The sequence below is a fragment of the Vulpes vulpes genome, chromosome 1 (genome assembly GCF_048418805.1).
Source record: "Vulpes vulpes isolate BD-2025 chromosome 1, VulVul3, whole genome shotgun sequence".
NCBI lineage: Eukaryota > Metazoa > Chordata > Mammalia > Carnivora > Canidae > Vulpes > Vulpes vulpes.
In genome coordinates, this window is record NC_132780.1 from 16,417,230 (window position 1) to 16,428,799 (window position 11,570).

The following is an 11,570-nucleotide window of genomic DNA, read 5'->3' on the forward strand; positions in this document are numbered from 1 at the left end:
TCACCACTATTTCATTAATTTTTTTTTTAATTTAAGAGAGAGAACATGTGAGCGTGTGTGAAAGAGGGGGATGGTGGGAAGGGGCAGGGAGAGAAGGAGAGAGAATCTTAAGCAGGTTCCATTCCCACCATGGGCTTGATCCCACGTCCCTGAGGTCATGACCTGAGCCAAATTAAGAGTCAGACACTTCACTGATTGAGCCACCCAGGTGCCTCTCATTAATTTTTTTTTAAAGATTGTATTTATTTATTCATGAGAGAGAGAGAGAGAAAGGCAGAGACATAGAGGGAGAAGCAGGCCCCATGCAGGGAGCCCAATGTGAGACTCGACCCTGGAACCATGGGATCATGCGCTGAGCCAGAGGCAGACACTTAACCACTGACCCACCCACCCAGGTGTCCCAATTTTTAAAGACACATTTTGAGGCCTCTCAGGAGCCATGTCCTGTCACTGCTGTCAAAATTCAGAGAAGAGTAAGACCCCAGCTCAGCCCTTGCAGAGAACCTAGACCAGTAGGAGAGGCAGTCATACTCCAGGATGATGACCTCACTCAGAATGAAAGCCCAGTCATAAAGGCTGCACACTCTAGTCCCTGGCCAAGGGCAGCTCAGACCTTATCTCTAACCCTTTGTCATCCCTGGTTGACTCTGCTCTATCCACACCAGCCTTCTCGCTATTCCTTGACTCTGCCAAGTTTATTCCTACCTCAGGGCCTTTCCTTTTGCTATTCCCACATACTGAGAGAAAGCTCTTACACGAGACCACCCATGTCTCATTCCTTCAGAAGAGCCTTCCCTGACCACCCTGGGTGAAACAGCCACCCTTTCTCCCATAATTACCCTCCATTCTTTCTGCTTTAATCTCCTTCAGATCACTTACTGCTACCTGGCACTATATTATATACTTACCTGTTTGTCTGCTGTCCATCTCCCCAACAGAATGTAAGCACTTTGAGGGGCACCTGAATGGCTCAGTTGATTAAGCATCTGACTCTTGATCTTGGTTCAGTCTCAATTTCGGGGTGGTGAGTTCAAGTCCCATGTTGGGCTCCATGCTAGGTGTGGAAAGCTACTTAAAAAAAAAAAAAAAAAATAGGGCAGCCCTGGTGGCTCAGCGGTTTACTGCTGCCTTCGGCCCAGGGTGTGATCCTGGAGACCCGGGATCGAGTCCCATGTCGGGCTCCCTGCATGGAGCCTGCTTCTCCTTCTGCCTGTGTCTCTGCCTCTATCTCTTTGTGTCTCTCGTGAATAAATAAAGTCTTAAAAAAAAAAAAAATAACGGGGATCCCTGCGTGGCGCAGCGGTTTGGCGCCTGCCTTTGGCCCAGGGCGCGATCCTGGAGACCCGGGATCGAGTCCCACGTCGGGCTCCCGGTGCATGGAGCCTACTTCTCCCTCTGCCTATGTCTCTGCCTCTCTCTCTGTCTCTGTGACTATCATAAATAAATAAATAAATTTTTAAAAATATTAAAAAAAAATAACGTAAGTACCTCGAGAGTAGGGCTTCTGTCTTATGATCACTACTCTATCCCCAGTACCTAAAACAGTGCTACATGCTCATTAGAAATGAGGTAAGTAAGCCAATCCATGCTCTGGTGAAGGGAGCATAGGATCCTACAAGCATACAAGGAATGATATGACATAACCAACCTGCATCCTTGGTTGTTGATGAAAAGGAGAACGTCTTTAAAAATCAAAATGGGGGTGGGGTGCGCCTAGGTGGCTTAGTGGGTTAGCTGTCTGACTTCAGCTCAGGTCATGATCTCAGGGTCCTGGGATCAAGCCCCACATCAGTCTCTGTACTCAGCACAGAGTCCGCTTGGGACTCTCTCCTCCCTCTACCCTTCCCCTCTGCGCATGCATGCATTCCCTCTCTCTCTAAGTAAATAAATCTTTTAAACAAATCAAAATGAAACTTTAAAAGACACAAAAAGGGATTTATAAGAAAATAGCAAATATTGAAGAGAAGCAAAGAAGATCCAACATATGGTAATGGGAGTCTCCAACGAAGAAGACCCAGGCAGGGGGACAGACCAAACCTGAGAGAATAATACAAGAAATTTCCTGAAATAATATAGCTGAAAGCTACATACTAGAAGAGCACACTGTGTACACAGAAGATAATGACCCATCAAAACCAATATCAAGACAGATGCTAGTAAAACTGCACACAAGTTGGGGGTGGGGGGTGGGGAGTGGCTATCCTTAACCATCTAGGAAAAAATGAGCACATGATCTACAAGGAAAAGGAAATTAGATTTTTTTTTAAGATTTTAAGATTTTATTTATTTATTCATGAGAGACACAGGCAGACAATGGAGAAAGAGATGCAGAGACACAGGCAGAGGGAGAAGCAGGCTCCATGCAGTGAGCCCGACATGGGACTCGATCCCAGGTCTCCAGGATCACACCCCGGGCCGAAGGTGGCACTAAACCGCTGAGCCACCTGGGCTGCCCAGGAAATTAGATTTTCATCAGATTTTTGAGAGCAAGATTTCGTGCTGCAAGAAAATGGGAGGATATAGTTAAGATTCGCAAAGAAAGATGTGAGCTGTGGATTTTGCATCCAGCAAGACTTCCTTCCAAGCATAAAGGACACAGACGAGTTGTCAGCATGCAGCAGCTGGAGGGCCATGTTCCCACAAGTGATTCCTGAAGAATCTATGACAGAGGTGGTTCTCAAAGTGGCTCCAAGGCTGGCAGCATCAGAATTACCTGGGAACTTGCTGAGAACGGAAGTTCTCTGGCCTCAGCCAAGCCAAAGTGAGTGAGGAATGCCAGAAGTGAGGCCCAGCAATGTGTTTTAACAAACCCTCTGGGTTCTGAGGCTTGATATGTCTGAGGGCCGCTGCCCAGAGCCCCAGGTTCTGGTGATTCTCCAGTATGAGAGCATAATGAACATGCAGTCTGCTCACTGTTCTAAGATGGAGTAAAGGCTGAAAAGGAGTAAGAAAGGCAATGGCTATCTGCTCAGTTGTGTGCAGTGCAACTATTTTTAAATTAAGAGAATGGGCAAACAAGAAAAAAAATTGTATTACTATATTGAGTAATTATATTGGTAATTCGCATTGTGTTTTCTAAGACCATCCCATGGGATAAAGCACAAGAGAAAAGACACGATCTTTGCATTCTGTTGCCACCCGCGTCCATAACCATGTGAGCACCTAAATGTAGATGTGTCGTGGGCAGAGGTGAAATTAAAACCAAAGAGAACCCTGTGGCTCTAGAGGATTTTGACTAGGACTTGTTCACAGGGACTATTTCTGCCCATCAGGCCTAAGAACAAGAACCAATCCAGCAGTGGTGAGCAATCCCTGCTACCCAGGTTTGTGGTCCAGAATTCCATCTCCTGCTCAAAGAAACCAGAGCTTCTTTACAAATGGCCAATTGCAGATTGGAGACAGGAAATGAACAAGAGGAACATGGAGCATCTGATCATACCATGCCCTAATCTGCTAAAGCTGCCATAACAAAATACCACAGATAGCAGTTGGGGGGATGGGGTGGGGGATCACACAACAGACAATTATTTCTCACAGTTCTGTGAGCTGGGAGTCCAAGATCAAGATGCCAATGAGATAAATTTTATTCTGAGGATAGCACCTCTTTTGGCTTGGAGACAACCACCATGTGTGTGCCTATGCAGAAATTAGAGCACTCCCTGGAGGCTCCTTATAAGGGCACCAATGCCATCATGGGGGTCCCACCCTCGTTGCCTCATCTAACCCTAATTACCTCCCAAAGGCTCATCCCAAGATACCACCATAATGGGGTTAGGACTTCAACGTAGGAAATCTGGGGGGACATGAGCATTCAGTTCATAACACATTTATCAAGGGAGCTAGTGTAGTTCTGCCAGAAAGCACCTAGACATCAACCGGGAGAGGCTCCTGGTAGCCACAGATGGAGCCATTGGAGCTTCTACAAGGATAATAATCACAACCGCTTTAAATGTATCTAATCTGTTTAAATCCATCAATTCACAGTGATTTCAATACTCATTAATAATTATATTAGTTTCCTAGGATAGCTGTAACAAAGTATGCCAACCCAGGTAGCTTTAAAACGACCAGCTTCAGAGCACCGGGGTGACTTAGTTAAGTGTCTGACTCTTGATCTCAGCTCAGGTTTTTTTTTTTTTTTTTTTTCAGCTCAGGTTTTGATCTCAGGGTTATGAGTTCAAGGTCCACACTGGGCATGGAGCCTACTTTATTTTTTGAAAAGATTTTATTTATTCATGAGAGACAGAGAGAGAGGCAGGGACATAGGCAGAAGGAGAAACAGGCTCCATGTAAGGAGCCTGATGTGGGACTCAATCTTGGGTCTCCGGGATCATTCCCTGAGCCAAAGGCAGACACTCAACTGCTGAGCCACCCAGGCATCCTTGGAGCCTCCTTTAAAAAAATAAAGTATAGGGACACCTGGGTGGCTCAGTTGGTTAAGTGTCTGCCTTCAGTTTGGATCATGATCTCAAGGTTCTGGCACCAAATCCCAGGTCGGGCTCCCTGCTCAGTTGGGAGTCTGCTTCTCCCTCTCCCTCTGCTCCTCCCCCTGCTTTCTCTCTTGCTCGCTCTCTCTCAAATAAAATCTTTAAAAAGTTTTTTTAAAAACATATGCTAATCACCATGTCAATGTGTTCCTGTGAGGGCACAGTGAAATAAAGTATGAATCAGACTGGAACTGACTCACTTCCTTAGCCCCAGCACAGGACCTCACTTGGAGTACGAGCTGAATAAATAAACAGGGACTATTATTAGGGGTGTGTTTACACATTCTCAATGTAGTAGCTGCTATTTGTTGAGCTGGCATTTCTTAAAATTATTCCACACGTCACCTGTATCAGAACCACCTGAGGTGCTTGTTGAAAATGTAGATTCATGGATCTGCTAGAAGCAGAATTTCTGGAGAGCAGGACCTGCAGTCCTCATCTTCTTTGCAAGCTCCCCAGATGATCCTGGTGTGAAAAGAAGTGTCATAACCTTTCAAATAGACTCATTCACAGTCCAAGGTAGAATTTATATCATTTAAACAAGTTTGTGATAGTCTTGTGGACTTACTAAAATAGCAGAAAGCTATCCAAAAGGTTAAAACCTGGGGCTGGCACTGCTGTTGGCTAATAAGCCAACCAGAAAAAATATATGCTGACATTTATTGGGTATTTAGTATGCACCAGGCTCTGTGCTGTTCACTTCACAATTGTCAACTCATTTAATTGTGGGAGGTACCTGAATTTACCTACCATCTTCCCTCTGAGACTCCACCATGACAGTTCTGCTTTTCCCACTGCTACAGGTGGAATCACTGACTACAGAATTGTCAGCTGAGCGTAGTTTCTCAGCCAAGGCAGAGAGTGGGCGACAGCAGCTGGAGCGGCAGATCCAGGAGCTCCGGGGGCGCCTAGGTGAGGAGGATGCTGGGGCTCGGGCCCGCCAGAAGATGGTCATTGCCGCCCTGGAATCCAAGCTGGCCCAGGCTGAGGAACAGCTGGAGCAGGAGAGCAGGTAGGTGGGAGAAGAGGGCACAGCTGGAGGGTGATCCCCACATTCTGGTCAATGAGATGAAGGAGAGCTGTTTCAAAACATCCAAAAGGCATCATAATGTTAATGAGTGCTGATTTCCTATATTTTTTAGGATACTCTAGGCTGCAAGTAACTACAGTCTCACTAAGAATATGATTTAAACAGTAATGTAGGGGTGCGCCTGGGTGGCTCGGTCAGTTGAGCATCTGACTCTTGGTTTTGGCTCAGGTTATGATCTCAGGATCATGGGATCAAGCCCCGTGTTGGGCTCCAAACTCAGTGTGGAGTCTGCTTCTCCCTTTCCCTTTGCTCCACCCTGATCCCACACACTCTCTAAAAAAATCTTCAGGGCAGCCCCGGTGGCGCAGCGGTTTGCTCCGCCTACAGCCCAGGGTGTGATCCTAGAGACCCTGGATCAAGTCCCATGTCAGGCTCTCTGCATGGAGCCTGCTTCTCCCTCTGCCTGTGTCTCTGCCTCTCTCTGTGTGTGTCGCTATTAATAAAATAAATAAATAAATCTTCAAACAGTAATGTAGCAGTTAGCTCTGGCTGCATAACAACCAACCCTAAATTTTAGTGGCTTAAAACAACCACCATTTATTATTGCTCATGAGTATTTGGCTGGCTGATAGGTTTTGCTGATCTGAGCATGAGGGCTTCATTCACGCATCCATAGCCATGTCAACTAGATGGATTTGCTGATCTTGGTTGGGCTTTCATTGCCTAAGGCCATGCCTGGGACAATGAGGCTAACTTATCTCTGCTCTAGGTTGGCCCAGGATTATTCACATGGCAGAGCCCAGGTTCCAAGACTGAGGGAAAGTGTTAGAGGCTTCTTGGGGCCTAGACTTGGATGGGTACAGTGGCATTTCCGTCAGCTCAGATGTAAGGGAATGGTGAAATAGATTCTGTCTCATGGTGGGAGAAGCTGCAAAGTCCTGTTGCAAAGGCTGGAGGATAAAGAAAGAGGTGAGAACTGAGGCCATTTCTGTCCCAGGCAGAGCACCAGCCTTAGGGACACATATGGGAGCCATCAGGGCATTTGGAGGAGTGCGACTGGTCCTGGGAGCCTGTGACTCAGGAGAGGGATGGGGAGGCAAGAGCGTTGAATGCCAGATTGAGGAACTCCATCTGGGGGAGATGGGGAGCCATGGGGGTAGGGGTTGTGAGCAGGGGAGGGGCAGGGCCAGTGCAGGGTGTAGAAAGTCCCCCCACCTGGGGCCAAGTTGGGAACAGACTAGAGGTCAGACTGGGAGCTGGGGAGGAGGCCGGGTGATGGTCCAGATGGCAGGAGATGAGGCCTGAGCTGGGGCTTGGGCGTGAGGATTGACACAGATGGAGGGGATGAAAAAGAAAGTTGGAGGCAGAAGAGGTGGAGCTGATAGGCTGTTGTGGGTGTAAAGGAAAGAGGGCAGTGTTTGGGCTAAGTCCTGGTGAATTTGGGGGGAACAAGTTGAGTTCACTGGGGAACCATGATGAGCATGAGAGGTGTCAGGGACAGGCAGTGGGAAGCAGCCCTGGACGGGCATGGGAGAAAGTATTCTCATCCCAGGGCCTGGCCTGTGGCCCAGGAGCTCATGGGAGATGTAGCTTAGGGTCTCTAGGGAGGACTTCCAGAGGCAGATGAATACACGGGTCTGAGCTCTCCTCTGTCCTATTATTCAGATGGAGAAACTGAGGCTCAGAGGGTGTTAAGGACCTGTTCAGAGTCACCCTGGGAGCAAGGAGTGGCCAGGGTATCTGTAACTAAATGAGCCTCCCCCACTGCATCCCCTTCCACGACTGGAGCCCTCCCACATCCCCCAGCCCTGTGCCTTCCCCTCACACATCTGGGGCTACTGTGTACAGTGGTGGCTGCCGAGCACTGCCCATCACTAGGGGCCCCATCACGTGGAGTTCACCCCAGGTGTGATGGTCCATGCAGGAGAGGGCAGATGAGCCAGGACCACGCCAGGGATGGGGAAATTCGGGAGGGGGAGGGATAGGCTTTGAGGGGAGAGGAGGTGAAAATGGCTCTGGTGTGTGACCTTCAGATGTAGGTGGAGCAATGGGAAGCAGGAGGAGGAGCAGGTTGGGGAGAAGGCATGGAGCCTAGCGAGGAATGTGAGGGTTGTGCGGGGTCTGGTGGATGGCCCAGGCTGGGGGCTGATCCAGGCTGGAGCCCAGAAGATAGATTTAGCAGTCATGGGGCTCTTGCTGGGCGTGGGGACCTGGGATGCAGATGGGTGTGTCCAGGGAAAGCATGTATGTGAGAGAGGGGAGAAGCAGCCAGGGGAGCTGAGGGGGAAGCTCTGGGCTTCCAGAATGTCACCCACATACTTGTGGACAGTGCAGGAGGGAGCTGAGAGGGAAGAGACAGGCCAGGTCAGGTGGGAGAACACAGGGTTGAGCTGCGGGCTAGAGGACAGAAAGGAGGGGACAGGACAGAGTTTAGGGGGCAATAGGATGGGGTTTGGGTACTGACAGGCTGGTCATGGGGCCAGGAGAGAAGAGGCAAGGATCACACCCCAGATCTCACCTGGGCCTGGTAGTCAGTGAGTCAGTTCCCTGAGAGGAGGTCTAGGAGTGCGCAGTGGGGTATGGTGAACTGGTTCAGGCGTGGAGACGCTTTTAAGAATGCAAGGCATCTTGGTTTCAAGTCAAGGACTAGATGCCCTGGAGTCAGAAGCCTGGGAGCCTTGTCTAGCCTGAATAGCTTGTGGGAGCCACTTTAGGGTGGGAAAGAGGGAAAAAGGCCATTCCAAAAACAGGATGGCAGCCATTGGATGAGGCTGAGGGGACAGAACCCCACTGGCCTGCCTCTCCTGATTGTCTCCTTCATGCTTCTCTCCAGGGAGCGCATCCTCTCAGGCAAGTTGGTGCGCAGGGCCGAGAAGCGGCTGAAAGAGGTGGTACTCCAAGTGGAGGAGGAGCGGAGGGTGGCTGACCAGCTCCGGGACCAGGTGAGCAGTTGACATCAGTCTTGAGGGAGCAGTGGGGGGCGGGGGGGCAGGAATGGTCTCCACTGACAGACAGCCCATCCCATCCATGGAGGCACTGCGTTCCCATCACAAGAGGCAACTTGCAGCCACCATCCTGGTGCAGCAGCATAGATCTAGAATCAGTGACTCTGCTAAGAATCCAAATTGTGGAACCTAGGCATGGTCCTGGTGGGGAGCTGAGGCAACCAGAGAGAAGGAAGAAGTGAAACCCTACCCAGAGGCGAGGCCGGGGCTAAAATCACAACATGTAGTGTTTACAGAGTGCCTTCTATGTGCTGGGCTCTGTGCAACAGACATAATGTGTAGTACATTTAGTTCTTATCAGAACCCTACAAGGTGGTTTACTAGTTTTTTCCCTCTTATTCAGGTGAGGAAAATGAGGCACAGAAAGGTGAAAGAACTTGTACAAATTACTGAGCTCATAAGAGATGGAGTCTGGGTTCAAACCCCAGGACTCTAGCTGCAGATTCTGTGCTCTTGATTATTTACAGAGCAGCATCTGTGCCCCAAGTACTGTGCCACGTGGTTTCAAAATATTTATGTATAGATGTCTGCGTTCTCTCACCAGCCCCAAGGCACAGGTGGGAAAATAGAAACTTTGAAAGGGGACACAATTTGTGCCAAAGTCACACAGTTAGTAGAGACAGAGTCTGCATCAGATCTATCTGACTCTAGACAGAGTCGCCGTGCCCTTAAAAGCTCAGCTGCAGCTTATTCGCCTTTCACTCCACAATTATCAGGTACCCACTGCTGTGTTTGGCATTGGAGATAGGGTTGTGAACAAACAGAGAAGGTTCCCGCATTCACATTTGTAGCATAGGAAAAGAAAGATACAAACCTATGAATAAGGAAAGATGATGACAGACTGAAGGGCTATGAAGAAACAAGAGAATGAGGAGAGGAGATGGGAGAGGACTAGGGAATACTCTGTAGATTGGGGGTAGGGGAGTGAGGTCAGGAAGACCTCTCTAAGGAGCTTACATATGAATTGAGAACTGAAGGGAGAGAAAGAGTCAGGCAGAGGTTGGGAACAGTAGGTCCAAGGCCGTGGGGGTGCAAAAAAGAGCAGTGTGGCTGGAGAGAATGGGGAAGGAAGGTTGAGTGATAAGAAATGAGGCCAGAGGGGTTGGTGGGAGGCAGATCATGAGTGTCCCATTCATGAAGATAGAGGGCTTTGGGGAGGGTCTTAGTGAAGATGATCTGGCCAATGGGTTTATGGAAAGAAGACCCTGCATGGCCTGAAGGGATAGGGTCTCGTCTGAGGGCCACTGGGGAGCCACGGGAAGGCTTTGAGCAGAGGAGAGACATGGTCAGTTCTGGGCCAAGTGGGGAACAGCCTCACACTTGAAGCTGGAATGGAGGCTGGCAAGAGTATGGAACGGGCACCTGGGTGGCTCACTGGCTGAGTGTCTGCCTTCTGCTCAGGTCCTGATCCCAGAGTCCTGGGATTGAGTCCTGCATCAGGCTCCCCGCAGGGAGCCTGTTTCTCCCTCTCCCTATGTCTCTGCCTCTCTCTGTGTCTCTCATGAATAAATCATAAAATACTTTTTAAAAAAAGGATCTAGAACAAAGCATGAACAGAAGGCAAGGCACAGAATGTGTGGGGGGAGCAGGAGGGTTGGGGCTCTGGGGGCCGAGGGAGAGGTTGAGGACGGCCCCTGCACACTCAACCCCGCCCTCTGCACCCACCAAGCTGGAGAAAAGCAACCTCCGGGTGAAGCAGCTGAAGCGGCAGCTGGAGGAGGCCGAGGAGGAGGCGTCCCGGGCTCAGTCGGTCCGCCGGAGGCTGCAGCACGAGCTAGAAGATGTCACAGAGGCCTCGGAATCCATGAACCGCGAGTTGAACACGCTGAGGAACCGGCTCCGGTAGGGCTGCTTGCACATGCACACCCACTTGCCCCTGCCCTCCGCCCTGTGGTCTTTCCCTCCGCCTCTCCCTCGCCCTCCTTCCCCCCACCCTGCTCCCTCCTTTAACTTCTGTCTGTCCGTCTCCCCTCCTCCCTGCAGGCGCGGTCCCCTCACCTTCACCACTCGAACTGTGCGCCAGGTCTTCAGGCTGGAGGAGGGCGTGGCATCAGAAGAGGAGGCAGAGGAGGCGGAGCCTGGGGCCGGCCCGCCCCCGGAGCCCGAAGGGCCCCCGGTGTCCCAACCGCAGTGACCCCATCCATCCTCAGTCCTCAGCTGTGGCCCCTCCCTCCCTGGCCCCTGGCCACCCTTGGCACCCGCCCCAGGAACCCTCCCTCCAGCTTCTAGCACTTTGGAAATGGTGCCGCCCTCTAGCGCTGCAGCACTTATCAACCCGGTGGGGCGGGGGTCGGCGCCAAGACCTCCTGTGAACCCCTAAACCCTCCGGGCAAGCAGGGAGACGAGGACTGGGGCTCTTGCTGGGAAGGAGATCCAGGTGGAGTTGGCAAAGCTGTGGTCCCAAAGGGCTCCCCAACATCCTTCAGTTGTGGCTCCCCTGCGCTCCAAAGCTAGGGTTCTCATTCCTTTCCCCCCTCCTCTCACTCCCCCTTCCTCTCTCTCTCCACTTAGCCACTGACCCCTGAACTTCTGAGCGATAGCAGCCTGAGCCCCAGGTCTCCACCAGACTGACCCCTGCAGAGGGGCGGGATAAGGAAATCAGCTCCCCCCTCCTCAATGCTCTGCCCTCCCTCTGGTTGCTCTTGTGTGATCAACTTTGGGTTAGAGTTTCCTGTGGGGGCTGGAGGAGGCCCCATATCCTCCCAGCCTCCAGGCTCTGACAGAAATAAACTCCGACCCCAACCAGACTGCCTTGGGGCTGTGTGTGTTCCTGCTCGGGGATCTCTGATGGGGCAGGAGCGCACCAGCTCCTTCAGTCCGCCTGCCGGGGCAGCAGGTGGGACAGTCTGCTGGTTCTGATCACAGCTGGCCAGTGTTGGGAGCCCCATTTCAGCTTCCTTACCAGGTGTTCCCGCCATTATACAGATGGGCAAATGAGGCTGCGCTCTTCTGTCCCTTGCTCCACGCCTCCCAGGAAGTGGCAGGAGTGATGCCTCGCTCTGGCTGACCCTCAAGTCTTTGCAAAAACGGTGACAGAGTGACTGCTTA

At 50.8% G+C, this 11,570-nt stretch overlaps 1 protein-coding gene across 15 annotated transcripts in view; it reads left to right on the forward strand.

The window, feature by feature from the left end:
* The window catches only part of MYH14 (myosin heavy chain 14), an 86,615-nt gene extending 75,346 nt beyond the window's left edge, over nt 1-11,269 (forward strand). For all 15 annotated transcript variants that reach the window (XM_026014189.2, XM_026014182.2, XM_026014187.2 and 12 more), the window contains 4 exons: nt 5,291-5,499; nt 8,351-8,459; nt 10,192-10,364; nt 10,506-11,269. In XM_026014189.2, the coding sequence (XP_025869974.2) occupies nt 5,291-5,499; nt 8,351-8,459; nt 10,192-10,364; nt 10,506-10,656 (642 nt within the window). In that variant the 3' untranslated portion in view covers nt 10,657-11,269. The remainder of the gene's footprint in view (nt 1-5,290; nt 5,500-8,350; nt 8,460-10,191; nt 10,365-10,505) is intronic.
* The last annotated feature ends 301 nt before the right edge of the window (nt 11,270-11,570 follow it).